Genomic DNA, 21,428 nt, shown 5'->3' with positions numbered 1-21,428 from the left:
CAGGAAGCTCTTGCAGCCCAGCAGAAGCTCCGTCGGACATTTGGGTTCCAAAGAACATTTGCAAACTGGAACAGTCACTTCTGGGTTTGCGGTGTTTGGGAGCCAAAACGTCTGAGTATCAAGGCTTTCGGGATCCAAGGAACGACTGTATAGTGCTTTAAATGTTCAGCAAAGATGGGGCCAAAAAGAGTTCAGATACATACATACACACACACACACACACACACACACACACAGTGGTACCTCGGTTTACAAACTTAATCCGTTCCAGAAGTCCATTCTTAAACTGAAACTGTTCTTAAACCGAGGCGCCCTTTCCCTAATGAGGCCTCCCGCCGCTGGTGCACTTCCACTGTTTGGATTCCGTTCTTAGACCGAAGTAAAGTTCTCAAACTGTTTCTGGCTTTGCGGAGTTTGTAAACCAAATTGTTCTTAAATAGGACTGTTCTTAAACCGAGGTACCACTGTACCCTGTTTCCCGTTGCAAACGGACAGCCAGAGCATGCATGGGGAGGCCTGTTCTAGCTGTCACCCTTTTCAAAGCTGGGGCTCACTTGCTCCCCAAACCTGGAAAACCTGGAACCAGCTACTTGGTGTGATGAGTCTGTTTTGACAACCAGCGGCTCCTGACCTTTCTCCAGCCCCAAAGTTCAGAGGAAGCCTGGGATCGCTCATCTTGAGAGAAGAGGCAGTCAGCCCACAAGACCTGAAAAGCAGAGCTGAAGCATGCAAAGGCCCAGTCTGTCTTCCCGTTTACCTACCCTGTCCCTGAGATCTAGTTGCAAGCTGGCAGGGAGGGGCAGAGGGCTCCACATGCCCGTCCGCCCATATTGTGCAAATTTCTTCCCAAGAGATGTGGCTTCATGCAAAAAATAATGGAACGCAGAAAATGTTCCTTTGCCCTAAACCAAGTGTGTAACCTGGACCCCAAAAGGCAAACAGATATGAATTAAAATATTTGATGGGTGGTGAGGGAAAACCCATTAAGCACATTTAATGTTACATTAAAAAAAAATTTGCAAAGCTTTATCTGGGAAGTAATTTTCTCCAAATACCTGGTAGTATAGTTTTTGATGCAAAGTAGCATTGTGTTCTTAAGACATATGAAAACTCAAGTGAATATTATTTATGAATAAATAAATAAGAATACCTGGAAGTATTTCAAGGAATGGCCTGTAGTTTCCTTACATTGTTTAAGGTAAGAAAACTATATAGGCCATGCCTTGAAATACTTCCGGGTATTCTTCTGTTTTTATCTCTAAACTTTCTTGAGTTTTCAGATGTTTTAAGGCGGGAACAAAGGCACCGGGGAAAAACATTAGCATTTGTAAATTTTAACACATCCCAAAAGCAGTGCACCCATACACACACACGAATTAATCGCAACTCTAAAACTGCCTGATGTTTGACTGGTGTTGCAGCTATTAATAATGTCTTTTAGAAAATGAAAAGCTTTCCAATTGATTTCTCTTCCTCCCCACCATGAAAAGTTCCCCAGCCATGTTACTACCCACCTCCCAAATTCAGGAAGATTTTAAAATGTAGGTTAGTGAGGGGTTGGCTAAGGTGTGGGGGGGGGGGAGAGAGAAAACTGCCAAGGGCTCAGCCGTAGACTGAATTACTGTGTGAACCGTCCCTTCGTCACCCATAAAATGAGTGACTGCAACAAGGCTGGTCTGCCTAGTGTCAGGCGCTATAAATCTTTTCATAGCTGAGGGGGTGTATGTTCCCCGCTGCTGCTTTCCAGCGAGTAGGTAAAAACCCTTAATCTTGCCCTCTGACTAGACGCCAATTTATTATTTTTTTTAAATGCCCATCTAGTAACAGTTTATTAGTGAACTCTGATCGCGGGGACTTCTGCAGAATTTAGAATGCTGCAGAAGGCAAAGGGGTAGAAATTTGAGACAGGCGACAAAAAGAGAGAATTGTTCAACATTTACCAAGCGCATTTTGCACCTGGCTATCCACCACTTGCAACCAAGTGAAGATGCCCAGGTGCCAAAATGTCACCTGACGTTTGGATCTTGCCTGTTTTCACAAGCAAATCCTGTAGAATTCAACCCATGATATTTTATCTGCACCATCGGAACAAAATTCAGGAACCAAAAAGTAGTGTTACTGAAAAATAGAACTTTCGAGCCGTCTGGCCCCCAAACGGCATCTAAGACCTTCGGTTTTGGCGACTGTAATCCCCGGTTTAAAGGAGCCATTTGGTGCCTAGTTTATATAGCCGGGTTTCTAACACTGAGAGAGACCCCATGCTAATGAGGGAAGGGGGGAAGCGTATTTCTAGGTCAGGCAATCCAAAACCCTGCATGAAGGAAACCCACAATTCTACAATCAGCATAAAATTAGGCCAATTGGCTTATTTTCCTTGAGGAACTTCTGCAGCAGTCTGCTATTTTTGCTCCTCTGCTTTCCCAAACTGTTAAACGAGAAGCAGCGCCAGCTTCTGAAGTCCTGCCACCCAGAAGTTCTTACTCAGATGCCTCCCTGGGATTCTGGGATTCCGGCAGCCATCGCCCCCATTCACTTTCAAGCACATCCTCGGATCCTTGAGGCCTAGAGACTTGCTCCCCGCTCCCCAAAGTGGAAGCTGTGGTGGATCAGGAAGCTGGAAAGCTGTGTCCACAAACTGCAGCCCACAACTTCTACCGAGAGTGTGACACACAAGGGAGGGAGTTCTGCTCATCGGTAGACGGGCACAGCTATCAGTGGAGAGGTCTCTCATAGGTGGCCAGATTCTTGGGTCCAAAATTTGCCCCCTTTCCTCCACAATCAGGGGTGCTAGTACCACGTCGCCAGTAAATCCTACTTCTTCAAGGATCCAGAGTCTAGTTCCAGATTATTATTATTATTCATTTATTTTATTATCTGCATCTTATCTAAAGGACCGCTGTAAACAGATGAAAACACTAGCAGGATTGCAATAACACCTGTAACGTGGCAAATATTACGGACAAAATGGGAGACATGTAACATGGAATACGAAATAAAAAGGATGACAATAGGACCCCATGGATACGTATTTTGTATTGTACTGTTATAATTCTGTATTTGTAAAACCAAATGAAAACATTTTTTTAAAAAAATAAAATTATTAGTTGCATCTTTTGCCACAGCAACTCAAAGCAACTTACAAAATTTTAATATTTTAAGCAAAAAACGAGCACATACATACATTAAAACCAGTATTTAAAAAATCTAAAAGACGCATGGGGTTTTTGGGGGGTGGGAAGCTATATTTAAATAATAAATAAATTTAAATAATAAATAAAATGATAAAAGATGAAACCAGGGCAGTTATACGCAATTCCTCTTTCAATACTGTTTGTGCCTGCAATGTTTTGGGATTGAACCTACTGCTTTGTTTGCAACTAATCCATTCCACATAACTTCCTACCAAAATACAGCATTTTTTTAATACCACTATTTTTTGAGGGTTGTCCCTCCAGATGGCAATAATGTATTAACACTGGGGAAGCATCACAGAAAAAATAAAGCAGAATGATACTGCATGGACGGTCCAATATATCAGTCCAATATATATCCACCACCAAAGAACTATCATTACATCACTGAAAAGTTGCAGAAAATGCTTGCAAAAAGACTCCACACATCTGGAGGGGTCCTACGTTAGAATAATCTCCCTGTAGGGCAGGGGTAAGCAAACTTTTTCAGCAGGGGGCCAGTCCACTGTCCCTCAGACCTTGTGGGGGGCTGGACTATATTTGGGGAGGGGGAAGAAAATGAACGAATCCCTATGCCCCACAAATAACCCAGAGATGCATTTTAAATAAAAGGACACATTCTACTCTTGTAAAAACACGCTGATTCCCGGACCGTCCATGGGCCGGATTTAGAAGGCGACTGGGCGAGATCCGGCCCCCGGGCCTCGGTTTGCCTACCCATGCTGTAGGGTGCTGGTTGGATGACAACCCCACCCCTCCACAGATCTTCAGGCTGCAGTTTACAGCAATCAGAAAAGCATCTTCAAACCCACCGCCTCAATGCCTGCGCCCTTGTTAACATTTTTATTTCCTCAGCGGCACCATTGCAACACCTCCGAGATTAAAGGATGGGTTGCAACCTCACGTTGCATTGCAATCTCCACCCTTCTGACGCACCAGCTTCCTGGAACACCTCAAGCCAGGAGCATGCATGAAAATATGCACATTTGGTGACCTGTTCCTAACCCAACAAGCTCTGCTGGAAATTCCGCCTTTCTGTTTTGGAGGCCTTGTCAACGTTTGCTGCGGCTACAGTTTCAGGGTTGCCTCTTTTGCTAAGGCTGCAGCGCAGTTCCCTCCACCTCTTGTATACCTCTTCATCACCGCACAAACACACACAGGGCAAAGAAAAGCTATAAATAGCACAAGGAGATTTACACTCAGCTGACACTTCGCCGAATACTTGTCAGAGCAAGCAGGAGGATGACAAACCAAAACGACGAGACAAGGAAAGAGAATTCCAGCTGGTCTAAAAATCCCCCCCCCCCAAAACCAGGAATTGCACATTAACTAAATGCCAGTTTGCAGGGAAGGGTTCTGTAAAGTACGAGGATAACAGGACCGCTCACTCGCCTAACCAAGGAGAATGCATACAGCTTAGGAGCCATCTTTCTGCCTAATGTGCTTTCAGGTGCTACAGGCAAGAAGCGGCAAGACTCTGTATACCAGCTGCAAGCGAAGAGACGGCTGTTGCACCCAAGAGTCCTGCTTGCGAACTTCCCAGAAACATCTGTTTAGGCACTGCAAGAGCAGGAAGCTGGATTAGGCGAGGCTCCTGCCTGATATGGCAGCCTCTTCTTATATTCTGATGCTCTTATACGGTATTAGACAAATGGACCAAAGCTAAGGCTGTATGCATTTTGGAGGGAGTCTGCCTCGAACTGCAGCTGCTGGAAATCGCCAAGTCCCAGGGGAGCGAAGCTGCAACTCAGATCCCCATTCGTGGGTTTTTCATTGGGACAGGACATCTTTTTGGCCACTGTGAAAACAGGGCACTGGACCAGAGAGAGCTGTCCTTAAATCCTCAAGGCCACTATGTGTTTGGTGCTGCTCCACGCATCTTGCAAAGTTCACTCGCACGGGCTTGCATGTTAGTTTGCAAACAGATTCCTAACTTGCAGGCTGCTTTTAACAATGCAGCAAGAAAACTAGTTTAATCACTTCATTACTGGCAATGTGCAGCCCAGACAGAGAGATGCACAAATTCTGGTGTAGCTTTGTTTATGGGGGGGAGGGTTCTCTCATTTTTTTTGGCTGGCATGGGTAGCCAAAACACATTCCTCCTAATACACGCAGCTAACAGCCGCTATAGCCAGTAGGAGAACCTGCGCTGTGCTAAAGAATGTGCCGCCACACCGGTTACGGGGAAAGAGAACAAGCAGTCCTTGCTCATACTTTTGTTGACCAACTAACCCTGTAAATAAAATCGAAAAGATAAAACTGCTGTTCTGCACAGTGTCATTCTTACCTTTAGGAATTACAGAGAAGCCAATTGTTGACATTTGACCTATTAGTGGACAAGCAAGCAGCACACTCACCTATCCTCAATATCTTGCCAAAACAATTGTTTTCCAAGGGGCGTGCTTTTAAATTATTTCACTTCCATTGCATTACCTTTTCTTTCACCCTGAGGCTTTCATCCAATTCCCCTAATGGAAACCCTTCATAAAAGGTAAAGGTAAAGGTACCCCTGCCCGTACGGGCCAGTCTTGACAGACTCTAGGGTTGTGCGCCCATCTCACTCAAGAGGCCGGGGGCCAGCGCTGTCCGGAGACACTTCCGGGTCACGTGGCCAGCGTGACATTGCTGCTCTGGCAAGCCAGAGCCACACACGAAAACGCCGTTTACCTTCCCGCCGGTAAGCGGTCCCTATTTATCTACTTGCATCCGGGGGTGCTTTCGAACTGCTAGGTTGGCAGGCGCTGGGACCGAGCAGCGGGAGCGCACCCCGCCGCGGGGATTCGAACCGCCCACCTTTCGATCGGCAAGCCCTAGGCGCTGAGGCTTTTACCCACAGTGCCACCCGGAAACCCTTCATAAACACATCCAAAATCACTTGGAGGATTAGGGTTGCTGGGTTTTTTTGTTTTTTTTTTAATGGTATGTTTGGGGCATCAACCACCAGCCCTCTCCTAAATCCTTGATTTGTTTGGTACCAAGTCTGGATTTTTGCTAGCCTTCCAGATGATCATTCCAACAATATCAAAGCTCCAGGAAGGAGCTTCTTGTTATATTCTGGGTTATCAATTCTACAGCAGACGACACACCGTGTTTCGCTTGGAATTCTCCCTGCCTTGCAGACCACGCATCAAGAGAGAATTGCGCATGTGCGTTCAGCGCATGAGCAGAGTGGAGCACAAAATGATCAACCAAAGCCATGCACATCCAAGAGAGCTGGGTAGAGATCCCTACTCAGGTACCAAGGTTTCACGGAGGATCTTGGCCCGTTCACACTATACCAGTCTAACCACAATCACAGGATGGGTTTAAGGGATAAAAACCCAGAAGGCTACTCTGAGCTCCTGGAAGACAAGAAGAATAAATACTGTAATAGTAATGCTGCAAACAGAGACCAATGTGCTGCAGTTTGAAGAACTCCTGTTCCGGGTTTAGAGGTCCGTCCCCCAAACAATCAAGAGGTATATACATTTTATGGAATAAATACATACATACATACATACATACATAGCCAGCCTGCATCTCTTCCAGAACACACATTCTAGCCCAAGAGAGCTCAGCATTCTGTAGTCACTGAGCATCTTCGGGGTTCACTGGACAATACTGTATTTTTTTGGGGGGGGGAGGTTTGCAGAACTCTAACTACTCCATCCCCATCGTTCTACCTGGACACTGAGGTCCAGCGCCAAGGGCCTTCTGGCGGTTCCCTCACTGCGAGAAGCCAAGTCACAGGGAACCAGGCAGAGGGCCTTCTCAGTAGTGGCACCCGCCCTGTGGAACACCCTCCCACCAGATGTCCAAGAGAACAACAACTACCAAATTACTGTATTTTAGTATTTTGTTGGAAGCCACCCAGAGTGGCTGGGGAAGCCCAACCAGATGCACAGGGCATAAATAATAAATTATTATTATTATTATTATTATTATTATTATTATTATTATTAACACAAAAGGGTTTTGGGGTACTTCAGCAAAGCTTGAATTTCCTGAGCACACGGGTAACCTGTTCCAACTTGGCTACAGTTCTGTTGGCACTCACCAGCCAAGTTCACTATTAGATGGAGATACACCTGGCGTCAAATACCGCGCTAAGTGCCAAGCTGACAAAACTTTTATTTGCCCAGACATTTCGGTATACAATGTCTTCAGCTGGCTTTATTCCTCCGAGTCTCCATCTGCACTATACTTTTAAAGCAGTATCATAGCACTTTCAGTGTTATGACTTGCCACCCCAAGAATACTGGGAGCTGTCATTTGCTAGGTTTTCTGGGTGTTGTTAGGAGATTCCCAGTGCCCCTTTGCAGAACCTACAATTCCTGGAGTTCCCTGGAGGGGAAAGGGCCTGAAAAATGATTGGCAAGTAAGTGCAGCTGGGCCAGGATCAGTGCAATATGCTCAAACCATCCTGCCCTCTGTGTGAGATAACCACTGGCGTAGTAAGTACACAAAGGGATGACCTGGAAAGCCTTAAATCCCACCTCTGCACAAACTGAATGGGTGGTCTTTGGCAAATCAGCAAGCCCTTCCCATGTGTTGACAACAGGATATATAAAACCACTGAGGTGGGTGGCTTTGAAAAGAGGAGTAAACCAATCATGGAGGGCAAAGTTATCAATGGCTACACAAGTCACGGATGGCTATACACGGTGGAATTTTTTTGCAGGGGGTGCTTAAAGGTATGCAGTACCGGCACCTATTTTTTGTTGTTGTTAAAAAGTGTGGCACTTACTATAACAATTTCATTGCGAGTAAAGGTAAAGGGACCCCTGACCATTAGGTCCAGTCGTGGCCGACTCTGAGGTTGCGGCGCTCATCTCGCTTTACTGGCCAAGGGAGCCGGCGGCGTACAGCTTCCGGGTCATGTGGCCAGCATGACTAAGCTGCTTCTGGCGAACCAGAGCAGCGCATGGAAACACCGTTTACCTTCCCACCGGAGCGGTACCTATTTATCTACTTGCACTTTGATGTGCTTTCAAACTTCTAGGTTGGCAGGAGCAGGGACTGAGCAACGGGAGCTCACCCCGTCGTGGGGATTCGAACCGCCGACCTTCTGATCGGCAAGTCCTAGGCTCTGTGGTTTAACCCACAGCGCCACCCGCGTCCCATTCATTGCGAGTACTGGCACCTATTTTTCTAGGGGGGGAGGATCACTGGCTACACCATGGGTAGGCAAACTAAGGCCCGGGGGCCAGATTCGGCCCAATCGCCTTCTAAATCCAGCCTCCGGACGGTCCAGGAATCAGCACGTTTTTACACAAGTAGAATGTGTCCTTTTATTTAAAATGCATCTCTGGGTTATTTGTGGGGCATAGGAATTCGTTCATTCCCCCCCAAAAAAAAAATATAGTCCGGCCCCCCACAAGGTCCGAAGGACAGTGGACCGGCCCCCTGATGAAAACGTTTGCTGACCCCTGGGCTACACTCTGTCTCTGGAAGAAGCAGTGGGTCTCAGAAGCAGCAATACTTCTGAATATCAGTTGCCGGAAACCACGCGAAGAGAGAGCGCTCTGGGGCTCAAATCCTGCTTGTGGTTTTGTGGCTGGCCACTGTGAGAACAGGATGCTGGACTTAGAGGAGCCACTGAAACTGATCCAAGCAAGCTGCTTGCATATTCTTACGTCTGCTTGCAAGGATTCCTGCCTGGTGCGCACTGCACAGATGTTGCCTCAAGAGGAAGGATAATAGGCTGAGAAGCAGGGTGCCTTTCCGCCTCCAGCCCTGCCCCTCCCCGTGCAAGAGATGCGGCAGAAATTCTGTGCATGTCTGCAAACTTTTCCTTTCTACAGCCAAACTTTTCTTTCAGCCAGCCACGAGAACTGGAAACTTGCTGAACGCGAAACCACCGCAGACATCAAGAGATGTTCCGATGGCATGCCTTAATCCGGCAGAGATTGCAAGAAAGTACACGGAGTCCTGAGCGAGCGGGGCAAAAGTTCGAGTTTCTTTCCCACCCCTCTCCAAAGAGGCCTTTCTGCACCATCAGGTCCCCTGGAGCACACAAAGATATATACATGTTGCGAACGCATGCATGGCAAGGCAAAAAAACACTGCTTTTGTGCACGTGCAGAGTGCATCGCCTTATACCCCAGAATTATAACCCCCCCAAGGTCCACAAACAAGTGGAGACTGCAGAACAAATAAATGGACCGAGCACATCTTGGTCTAGGAACAGAGAGCTTTTAGGTGCGTGCGCGCGCACGTTCTCTGTCGTTCACACACACACAAAACAACTATGGACATTGCAAGCTTTGCAAGCGCTTGGGGGGGGGTTGAGCCTCTAGCTGCCGCCCATCAGCCCGTCGCCGACCCCCGGAGAGCTTTCTCCTGCAAGGGCCAAGTGACCTTTTTGTTTGCAGAAGTTGCAACTGGGCGTGGGGGAGGGGAGGCGGACCAGAGAGGAAAAAGCAGCTCACTAAGAAAAGTCCTCTTTCCAAGTCGCAGAGGCCTGTGCAAAGGAAGAGAAAAAGGGGGGGGGGGTAAAAACTCAGCAGCTGCAGAGGCAAACCCAGAGAGTGTTACCTGTCAACTGCCAAAGCTAAAATCAGAACTTGGAAAGGGGAGCGGGGGGGGGCTTGCAAGGCAGCATGCAATGTTAAAATGCTCTGCAGAACAATAACCCGGCGCTGGGGGGGGGGGGTAAAGTTGTGCAACGGGGAAGCATTTCTGCGCAGACCCACACACACACACACAAAATGCACCACCCAACTCTTCCCCCCCCTGCAAAACTTTTTTTTTTTGCACGCTCATGATTGAACCAGGATGACATTTCAGCCGCCCCCACCCCCCCCCACCTTGCAAATCCCTTCCTCCGGCTGTTCCCGGCACCTCCCCGCAAAAGCATGCAAGTTTCCTGCGACTCTCCGCCGAGCACAGACCCTCCTTTGCAAAATAAAAAAATTAAAATTTGCAATTGCACACAGGGCATTTTAAGGAGCCTTGGGAGCAGCACGAACTGAATTGCAATCGACCTCTCTTAAGCCTTCCGCCACCCTTTTTCCGACAGTTGCAACACATCTACCTTGTTTTCTGTCCATGTTGGTTTCCCAGAAGTGAAAGAACAGCGAACGGCACGCCTCGGAGGGGCGATTTTGCGCCCTGCAGAAAAGCAACCCCGGGTCGGCTGCAAGAAGCGGCGGCTAGTCGGAAAAGCACGGGTGCATGCTCCCAAGTTCTTGCGGACTAGAACCTTTATCCGCCAATTGCTTCTTTTCGCCTCCTGCTCCCTTAAAAAAAATAAAACACTCTTCCTTCGTGCTCTCGGCGTGCAGAAAACCCGCAGCAGTGGAGGGAGGGAGGAAAGGTTTGCACAGAGTCAAAGCAATCCGGATTTTTATTTTTATTTTCCTTTTCCTCCCGCAGGCTAAAAAAAGAGACCCCGCGAGAGAGGCAGCAGGGAGGAGGGAGAACCAACTCCCGGCGGTAGTAAAGCGCAGCGCGATCTCTCCAGGCGGCAGCTGAGGTTGCCCCGTTCCGGGGGCTTCTCGGATTACAAGCGGAACGCAGCGCAAATTGCAAAAAAGAGCAGCGGCGGCAGGAGAGAGGAGAGAAAGAGAGAGGCCCGTGACGTCAAACAGGAAACTGGAAGGCCGCCAACTCGGGGAGGCAGCGGCCAGGCTGCCCGCGGGGGGCGGGCGAGGAAAAGCCCCGGCTCCCGGGAATCGGGGCGGAAGGGAGACGGCAGCTCTGGGACGGGACACGGAGGCTGCTCATTGCAGCCTCCTCCTGCTGCTGCTACTGCCGCTCGCCCAAAAAGGAGATTGATCCAGCAGCCCAAGCAAGACTTTTTGCATTGGAAACGCCGGCGCAGAATTCGAACCGGGGACCCTTTCTCTGCAAGCGCGGAAAGGGGGGCGAGCCGCACCCATGGGCAGCTGCCGCCCCTCCCTCCCTCCCAATCAGGCAAATAAATAAAAAATACTTAACCACAAGTATACACTGTAGCGGTGTTTTTTTTCCCCCTGAGGGACGCATACACCTAAACATGTTGCGAATCTAAAGTTTGGCCTCATTGAGGGGCAGTATTTCAGTATAAATAGGAAAATGAGAGTAAGTACCCCTAAACATTTTTTTTTAGGGGGGAGCACTGCACTGTAGAAAGATGGGCAGATTTTTCTAAGAAAAGTAAAAGAACTGTTGTGGAGACATTTCCTTCGGAATTGCTGAGTCTTGCCCTTCCCACCCCCCAATCCTGGCTACCTGCCCCCCACAAGATAAATCCTGGCTACGCCCATGCCAGCACCCCAATATTTCGCTCCCTGTCTGGTGGCTCACGGAAAGGCATGCCCCATTCATGTACAAAATTGTAACTGAATCAAACCAATGTGCAACCCAAAGTAGGCTTAGGAAATAATAAGATCATAGAGTTGGAAGGGACCCAGGCGGTCATCTAGCCCAACCCGCTGCAATGCAGGAATCCTTTTGCCCAAAGTGGGGCTCAAACCCACAACCCTAAAATTAAGAGTCTTGTGCTCTACAGACTGGGCTATCCCACTTACTAGAAATTAAATTTGTTAGTCGCTTTTTCTTGCCCCGAGGCAACTCTGGTTGCACAAAAAGTCCCCAAGCAGCTAATCACATAATAAAAACGCATTGTTGTTAATTATAACATTTTATTATTTAGCTATAATATTGAGTACTGTTTCTAAAAACCATGCCAATGTTGAATTCTAGTGTTTTAAAAACTGCTTTGAGGCTTCCTTGTTTTTTTTTAACAATCAGGTGGCATATAATTCTTATGAAATAAATGAGTTATGAAACAGCAGAAGCATCTACTAAGAACTGTAGGCAGACGGAAGAGTTATCTGAAAGTCGACTTCAGAGGAGATAGTTACCTCAGAGGAATAATACTTTAGAGAGATCAGGTTCAAGGTGGGGGCGTTTGTGAGTAATGTGCTGTTGTTTCTCGGCCGGAAAACTGCCCACTTTCCTAGAAATGTTCCTCTGTGCACAAAGGCAGAATCTGATTTTTATTTTTAGGTCAGGAGTGACTTCGATGACCCTTGTTTTTAGCTTAAGCCATCAGATAAATGCCAAATTGCTTGTAATACGAATGGAAGGGGGAAAAGTAATAAAAATGTGGATAGCAGATACCTTTATGATAAATAGATTTGAAAGAGTCATTCCTTCCTGGATAAGAGAAATGGGGATTTCCCCTTCAAAGATGGTGCTCAGCTGTTTGGCATTAAAGAATATGAAGAAGACCTGCAGAAGGGACCTGGAAAAGAGTTAAGAGCCTCGGACATAAGATCTCCAGGTTGATGGACTATATGGAATTGATTGAAAGGACTGGCAGAATCTGAAACCAGGGAAAGGAGATGGTGGAAGAAGATTGGAAAATTTAAAGTTTCTATATAGAAATACTGTAAATTAATGAGTGATAGAAAAATGGTGGAAAGAAATTTTATGGCCTTAGCAGAAATGTTATAAGGAGTTAAGCATATATAAGCATTTTAGTCTTAATGAAAAATAAGGTTAAAAATTATGTTAAGATATTTATAATATGATAGAAAATAGAGAAAGATGGAAAGGATTTGCTGAAACAATTAATAGAAGTGGAATACAAAAAGGGAGGTGAGAGGAAGTCAAGGAGACAAGGGAATGAAAGATAGAGTATGGAAAAGGTGTGATGTATGTTTTTAAATGGTTTTTGTTTTGTTTTGTTTAGGGTTAGGGTGGGTTAGGGTTTTGTTTAGCTTAGTTTAATGTGTTTAGTTTAATGTGTTTAGATTCTGTTTTGTATTGTTTATGTATTGTATTGTATTGTTTCTTTTTTTGTTTTTTCTCTTTTCTCTTTTTTCCTTTTCTTTTCCTTTTCTGTAATCTTTAAAAGTAATAAATATTATTTTTTTTAAAAAAAGATGGTGCTCAGCTGCAACACAGACATACACGAGCCAACAATCACACTTTGTCTCTCTAAAACAGTTTCCCCAAATATTTTGAGTAAAGGGTAAAGGGACCCCTGACCATTAGGTCCAGTCATGGCCGACTCTGGGGTTGCAGCGCTCATCTCGCTTTACTGGCCGAGGGAGCTTCCAGGTCCCTCAGCTTCCAGGTCATGTGGCCAGCATGACTAAGCCGCTTCTGGAGAACCAGAGCAGCGCACAGAAACACCGCTTACCTTCCCGCCGGAGCGGTACCTATTTATCTACTTGCACTTTTGACGTGCTTTTGAACTGCTAGGTTGGCAGGAGCGGGGACCGAGCAACGGGAGCTCACCCCGTCACGGGGATTCGAACCACCAACCTTCTGATCAGCAAGTCCTAGGCTCTGTGGTTTAACCCACAGCGCCACCCGCGTCCCCAGTAACAGTAGGAGGAGCCTATTGGACATGGGGTGGAGCCAAGAGAGAGAAACTGGTCAACGGAAGGTAGCTAGACACGAATTCTAGCACCTTCCGCTCAGATATTCCTTCCTGCCCTGAAACTTCAGATCAAATACAGAGGGTTGCATCTAAGTTTTACTTAGACTGGGCCCACTGAAATCGATAGATCACGTGCATTAATTTCAACGGGTCTTCTCGGGGTAAGACTAACACTGGAGACACTCCGAGACTTGGCAACCCTTGTGTGATTTCACACATTACATGGACAAACCTGGGTTTCAGAACTCCAGTGGGTACACACCCAAAGCAGGTCTGGCCTACAAGTTTATGTCCATAGGGTGCCATCATCCTTTCAGGGCCTGTGGGTACATTTGCAAACCAGAGGAGTTCCTGCGGGCCGAAACTCCCCTATCTCCCCATCTGTGGCATCACTGAAATTGCCCCTGCACCGTGGTTGGGCTTTTAAAATGAGTCTTTTATTGGCTAAAGGTGGCCTCATTCAAGCACAATTTCAGCAGGGATTGGGGGGCGGCGGAGAGAATGGAACCCTGTGGGCACGAAGGCAAACGTTTGTGTGCCCACAAGTGCCACACTGGCAACCCACATTTCAGTCCCTTGCAAGGCTCTGTGTGTACGCCCTTGGCAAACGTAGAATCATGGGATTGCAGAATTGGAGGGTCCCCAAAGATCATCTAGTCCAACCCCGCTGCAGTGCAGGAATCTCAACTTACACAGGCCTGCAAACTCCCGGCATTTGGCTTAAGAAGCACTGTGCATCTCTCCAAGATATCGAAGGGGAAGCCGATGACGGAAACAAAGGCTACCTCGTGTGTGTTTTTTAAAATAAACCAAATAATAACAGTAATATAATAATAGCACCGGTGAAAAGGTTTTGTTTGTGTTCCACTGTAGCTGGGTAGCTATGGAACTTCTTCGGGAGAGGGTGCCTCCTGGTGACAGCTCTCACCTATCCCGGTTGACGCCAAACTGCCAAGCCCGGCCTCCTTCACAGCAACCTGCGTCAGGAGCGAAACAAGAGATCCTCTTTTGGAACATGAGCAAGCCAGCTGTCAGGAGGAGAGTGGAATTGGTAACTCTATGCCAGTGTGCTTGCAGGGGTTTTGATTTTTTTCCGGGGAGGGGGAAGGAGGGCGGCCGGGAGGGAGGCAGAAAGGGAAGAGATTGGATGGACTTGTTTGAAGTCAGGCAGGCGGGCACGGGAGTAAAACACGACTCGGTGCAGGATCTGTGCAAGGAGCAGCATTTGTGCACTGTTATCGAACTGATGCACCATCCGCCACAAATGTACGATTATTGCATCAATACTGCAAATAAAAAAACTGTCTGGAGGGGCTCATAATGATTTAATAATGTACCTCTGCTCAGTGCGGGGTGGAGTGAGAGAGATTTTAAGTAAGCACTACAGCATGGTTGCAAAAGTTAGATCCTTTCCTCTGCACCAAAGTCCCAATCAAAACAGGGACCTCTCTGCAGCTGAGTTTTAGGAAGGGTGAGGGGAGACGTTGTTTGCTCCCAAGACAGATAAACCTCCCTCTTCTGCCCAGCTATTAAAGGTAGCAGAGGTCCAGTCCTGATTATTATTAACTAAGCTGCTAGACACCATATACTTAGTACGATTCCCAAATGCATCTACTCCTTTAAGGACAGATTCGAACACTCAATCCCTGACATGGTACTAAATAGATTCCCAGCTCGCTTTTGGGGGTAACTAGCCCCTCGTAAAGCAGATTACAGCATACTTGTAAAAGCAGAATGAATAAACAAACCATAAATAAATAGTTAAGGTGACGGCAGCAGAGAAAACCTCTGTTGAAAAGCACGGGGCATTGAAACTAACCACATGCAAAAAGGGAGGCCAGACGTTCTTCCAAAGAAAATGTGGAGTCGCTATAGAAGAGGCTCTGTCCTTGGTACTCACTCATCTCACAGCTTTCACCAGTAGGTAAAGGTAAAGGGACCCCTGACCATTAGGTTCAGTCGTGGCTGACTCAGGGGTTGCGGCGCTCATCTCGCTTTATTGGCCGAGGGAGCCGGCGTACAGCTTCCGGGTCATGTGGCCAGCATGACTAAGCCGCTTCTGACGAACCAGAGCAGTGCACGGAAACACTGTTTACCTCCCCGCTGGAGCAGTACCTATTTATCTACTTGCACTTTGACGTGCTTTTGAACTGCTAGGTTGGAAGCAGGGACCAAGCAACAGGAGCTCACCCCATTGCGAGGATTCGAACCGCCGACCTTCTGATCAGCAAGTCCTAGGCTCTGTGGTTTAACCCACAGCGCCACCCGCGTCCCCACCAGTAGATTACATAGCCTCAAATGCTGATTATAAAGCTCGAGCAAGCTCATATGAACTGACGCAGATCCTGCAATCATCACCTGAGGTCCTTCTTCATTTGCCCCATTCATGACCAGTCCGGATGGCAGCAATACAAAATCAGGCCTTTTCTACTGTGGCTCCCCATTTGTGGAAGGTTCTCCCCAGAGAGGCTCGCTTGGTCCCTTTCATTACACATCTTTAGGCGCCAGGCAAAAACATTCCCCTTCTCCCAGGCCTTTGCCTACCGTATTTTTTGCTCCATAAGACGCACCTGACCATAAGACGCACCTAGTTTTTACAGGAGGAATGCAAGAAAAAAATATTCTTTAAAGGGAGCGCTGAGCAGAGCCTGTATGCATCCCAGGCTCTGCTCAGAGCTCCCTTTCACGAGCCGCATGGAGAGCGTGTGCGGCGCTTCCAGGCTTTTCCCCGAGGAGGGAGAAGGGCAGCCCCGTCACTGACAGGCTGACCTTCTCCCTCCTCGGGGAAAAGCCCCCAAGAGCCGCACACACGCTCTGCGCAGCTCTTTAAAGGGAGCACGGCTTTTGGGGGCTTTTCCGGGCGGTGGGGGAAGGGACAGAGCCACACGCAGCGATCCCTCTTGCTGTTCTGGCTTCTGGGATAGCTGCACAGCCTGCATTCGCTCCATAAGACGCACACACATTTCCCCTTACTTTTTAGGAGGGAAAAAGTGTGTCTTATAGAGCGAAAAATGTGGTCATTAAACAATCTATGGCAGGCTTCCTCAACCTCGGCCCTCCAGGTGTTTTTGGCCTACAACTCCCATGATCTCTAGCTACCAGGACCAGTGGTCAGGGATGCTGGGAATTGTAGTCTCAAAACATCTGGGGGGGTGAGGTTGAAGAAGCCTGATCTATGGCCTTTTAAACTACGGAGGGAGCAGTGTTAGAAACTCAGGTATATAAGGTCATTGCCAAATGGCAGTGAACCCTGCACTCCTTGGGGAAAAAGGTGGGATATAAATACAATAAGCTCTTCTTGCTTACCTGTGTAGGAAAGCTGGTAACAGCCAGCCAGACGGAGATGTCGGCTGCCAACCTGACATCCCAGAGATCTCCATGTGCTCACAATTGGACCAGCACCAGTCAAAAAACGTGCCTGGCGCCTGGCTAATTTCAAACATTGGGAAGGGGTGTCGTTTTGCTTGTTACTATGTTATGTATTTTTGCATTTTTATATTGTAAACCACCCTGTGATGTAGAAATTTAAAAAATACATACGGTATATAAATCCTGCTGACCAAGTCAAGCGTTTCTGTTACCTGCTGGGAACAGAATGCAGTAAACGCAGAATTATTTTAAATTTTTAATAAATTTTAATAAATTTTATTGGAAATTTTATTTACAACATAACATAAACCCCCCACCCCCCAATATATTTCTGTATTGGGGGTGGGGGGGTACTGTCAACGCAGAATTAAACCCCGTCCTCCCACCCATAGGCTAATGTCACCGTGGTTGGGGAATGGCCTGGCAGGCCGAACTGGACCCCATTTTTGACCCACCAGCTGCAAACTCCATACACTGTATTAAGGGAAATTGCATGCATGCATGTATATTATATATATGACAAGCTTGCATATGTAAATGTATATATCTGGATAAATTTGAGACAAACACTGGTGAATTTTCATCAGGATTTTTTTTAAAAAAATCACTTAATGTGGAGAACTGAACTGAGGGAAAACGAGAAACCAAATTTGACAGATTCACCAACCTCACAGGGTTGTTGTGGTGAAGAAATGGGCAGAATCAGGCGTGCCACCTTGAGTTCTTTATGGGAAAGACGGAACACAAATGCAATAGTAACAACATAACGGAACAGAAACGCACACTGTCCTATTGCTTCCCAAGGGCTGGTAGGAAAACTGGTCATCGTTACCTGATCAAAGAGAAATCGAAGTTTCAGTGCGGCTGGAGAAACTTGTTCATCTCTCTCTCGCCCCCCTCCTAACTATCATTCCGAAGTGAGTCAGTCTAGGAAACAATAGGGCACCCAGTTGCTTTACCTTCAAATGAGCAGAGAGTTTCATCATCGGCAAAAAATGCCCCAATTACGTTACGTTAAGTTAAACCATATATGTTGAGTGAGGCTTGTGGGGGTGGGGAGAAGGACCGTGGCTGAGTTAACCGCAAAATTCTTGCATTATGAGGCTGTGCCTCTTCAGCCCCTCCATAATGGAACCCAGATGGGCTGCAGAGGCACAGATCTCCATATACAGAGAGGCACGCTGAGGTTTGCTCTTGCAGAAAGCCTAAGAAGTGGATAGCAACCTTCCCCGCAAGGCTGGCTCCATCGAACCATTTCTGCTGATTGGGTTTTAGAACCATGATCTCATAAGCCCCTAGAGAAAAGGGGCGGGGGAGACTGTTTTTTTTAATCCAACTCAGCAAAAAAATTCCAGCTCATGCAAGACTCAGGCACATGAGCTGACCTGGCACTAAACTCGAGATCCAGCGGGCTTGCAAGGCCGTGGGCACAGCAGATTCACCAGCTTAGAGGAAGAGAAACCAGGAAGGGGCTGGGTGAGAAGCAGCAATTGAGCCTTGGGGTTTTGAAGAACCGGTGGAGGGTTTTTGAGACAGACAGTAGATGTGTGGAAAGGAATTGCACACTCATGGCATGCTCTGTCAGATACAAGAAAAAGAAGCATCACAGGCAGAAGCAGGGGCGTAGCCTAGAGGCAGGCCCAAGACACAAATTTGCATATGCTAATGTATGTGAATAGATGCTAATTTAAAATCCAATCACAGCAAATTAAGATGCACAAGCTCTCTGCTTTGCAGCACAGCCACAAACCCCATAAGCAAATAATTATATCTCTTTTGGTTATGTTTTTAAAAGTTGCAGAGAGGAGAGAAGGGGATGGAGATATGGGGCCCAGATCGAAAAAACCCGGGGCTTAAGTCATTCTCCAACACCTGGGCAGAAGGATTCAGATTAGCCTCCTGACCACCAACATGCAGTATTTTTCAGCCTGCAGGGAGAAGGAACGTGAGGAGGCAAGGCTTTCCACCCTGCTCTGCATGTGTCACAACCAGCGCCGTTTCCCTTCGGCTGCAGTTCGGCTTCCTCCAAAAGCAACATAATTCACATTGGGTATATGCGGGTGGCGCTGTGGGTAAAACCTCAGCGCCTAGGACTTGCCGATCGCATGGTCGGCGGTTCGAATCCCCGCTGCAGGGTGCACTCCGGTCGTTCGGTCACAGCGCCTGCCAACCTAGCAGTTCGAAAGCACGTCAAGTGCAAGTAGATAAGTAGGTACTGCTCCGGCGGGAAGGTAAATGGTGTTTCCGTGCGCTGCTCTGGTTCGCCAGAAGTGGCTTATTCATGCTGGCCACATGACCCGGAAGCTCCCTTGGACAATAAAGCGAGATGAGCGCCGCAACTCCAGAGTCAGCCACGACTGGATCTAATGGTCAGGGGTCCCTTTACCTTTACCTTTACCTTATATACTCAACTTTGCATGCTTTCACTGAGTAGAGGGCAGGGTTGATTGTAACAGATGGAGAAGTTACACTTCGTTGTTTCCCAGTAAGCCCCCCAAGCTCTGCCCCTCTCCCTCCTGCATGAGACAACCATGAGAAACTTGCTGCATTGTGTAGCTTAGAATCAGATGCCATCCTTGTAAATACAAAGAAACTCAGTAAAGAACTTGTTCTTTTTTCTTTTTTAAAAAATAATTTTTACTGATTTTCTTTTCACATGTCAAATATCCAATATCCTTACTAAACATTCATTTTCCAATTTCCCCCCTCCCTGTTGACTTCCCTCAGCTTCCATTTCTGGTTTGTTACATCAAATGATACATTCTGCTGTTTGTATATAATACTATGTTATACTTCTTGTTCTCTGTAAATCAAATTGTAAATGTTTATTTAAATCCTGCCAACAAATCCATATTTTTTTGTTGTTTCTGCAAATATACTGTAAAGGGTTTCCATTCTTTTTCAAAATCACTATTGTCCTTTTCACGCAGTTTGTCCGTTAATGTTGCTAACTTGTAAAGAACCTGTTCTTTACCAGTGGGACCTTGGTGCAATCCATTTAGAAGAAGAAGAAGAGTTTGGATTTGATATCCCGCCTTTCACTCCCTTTAAGGAGTCTCAAAGCGGCTAACAATCTCCTTTCCCTTCCTCCCCCACAACAAACACTCTGTGAGGTGAGTGAGGCTGAGAGACTTCAGAGAAGTGTGACTGGCCCAAGGTCACCCAGCAGCTGCATGTGGAGGAGCAGAGACGCGAACCCGGTTCCCCAGATTACGAATCTACCGCTCTCAACCACTACACCACACTGGCTCTCACTCTTCTTTACTCTTCTTAAGCAATGGTAGTGAGGCGCGAATGAGACAAAATGGCCAAGGGACTGGGCAGATCCAGCTTCCAAACTATTAAAACTCTCCTATAAACTAACTGATTTTATTTATTTCTTTAGAAAGCCAAGGATTCATTATGCTGTTACATAATTAACTTCAGTCCGTTTTAATGGAAGGGAAACGTCAAAAACAATGCAGAAAGGTCACCGGCAATTGCGAGTGGGAAAATACTAGGAAAGGTAAAGATTAAGCAGCTCATCTCCCCGTTGCAGGACTGCTTTCCAGGACAACCAGTGATGATTGAGAAGGACCAGAGCTCAGAGGTGGAACATCAGCCTTGCATGCAGAACAACGTCCTAATGTTTGATCCCAGACATCTCCAGGCAGGGCAAGGTGAGGCCTCTGTCTGAAACCCTGGAGAGCTGCTCTCAGACGCTCCCAAGCCATATGGGCCAATGGCCTGCTACCAGGCAGCTTCCTATGTTCCTCCGAGCAAAAGAAACACAGTGAGATCCCAGTGTACTGTCTTTCCTCATGCAGGAAGTGTTCTAAATTAAATGTACAGTGGTACCTCGGGTTAAGTACTTAATTCGTTCCGGAGGTCCATTCTTAACCTGAAACTGTTCTTAACCTGAAGCACCACTTTAGCTAATGGGGCCTCCTGCTGCCTTGCCGCCAGAGCACGATTTCTGTTCTCATCCTGAAGCAAAGTTCTTAACCTGAAGCACTATTTCTGGCTTAGCGGAGTCTGTAACCTGAAGTGTATGAAACCTGAGGTACCACTGTAAAGATAAAGGGACCCCTGACCATTAGGTCCAGTCGTGACTGACTGGGGTTGCGGCGCTCATCTGCTTTATTGGCCGAGGGAGCCGGCGTACAGCTTCTGGGTCATGTGGCCAGCATGACTAAGCCGCTTCTGGCAAACCAGAGCAGCACACGGAAACGCCGTTTACCTTCCCGCTAGAGCGGTACCTGTTTATCTACTTGCACTTTGTCATGCTTTCGAACTGCTAGGTTGGCAGGGGCAGGGACCAAGCAACGGGAGCTCACCCCGTCACGGGGATTCAAACCGCCGACCTTCTGATCAGCAAGCCCTAGGCTCTGTGGTTTAACCCACAGCGCCACCCGCATGGTGGCACTCATGACCAAGTGAAGATGCTTGGGCGCCAGGATGGTGCCTGGTATCTCCATCATTTGGGGATCATTGGATCTGGGCTGTTTTCACACACTGATACCCCGCGTCCT

General features: G+C 47.2%; 1 protein-coding gene across 2 annotated transcripts in view; it reads right to left on the bottom strand.

Moving 5' to 3' along the window:
* The window catches only part of MAP2K3 (mitogen-activated protein kinase kinase 3), a 66,787-nt gene that overhangs the window by 18,082 nt on the left and 27,277 nt on the right, over nucleotides 1-21,428 (bottom strand). Inside the window, exon 1 of one of the 2 annotated variants that reach the window (XM_053365534.1) lies at nucleotides 10,207-10,900. The exons of the other annotated variant lie outside the window; for it this stretch is intronic. Coding sequence (XP_053221509.1) covers nucleotides 10,207-10,222 — 16 coding nt within the window. The 5' untranslated portion in view covers nucleotides 10,223-10,900. Of the gene's footprint in view, nucleotides 1-10,206; nucleotides 10,901-21,428 lie in introns of those variants that run through there. 2 annotated transcript variants of the gene reach the window in all.

The sequence above is a fragment of the Podarcis raffonei genome, chromosome 14, assembly GCF_027172205.1.
Source record: "Podarcis raffonei isolate rPodRaf1 chromosome 14, rPodRaf1.pri, whole genome shotgun sequence".
NCBI lineage: Eukaryota > Metazoa > Chordata > Lepidosauria > Squamata > Lacertidae > Podarcis > Podarcis raffonei.
The sequence above is the reverse complement of the archived record's forward strand: the minus strand, read 5'-3'. Positions and strand labels throughout refer to the sequence as shown.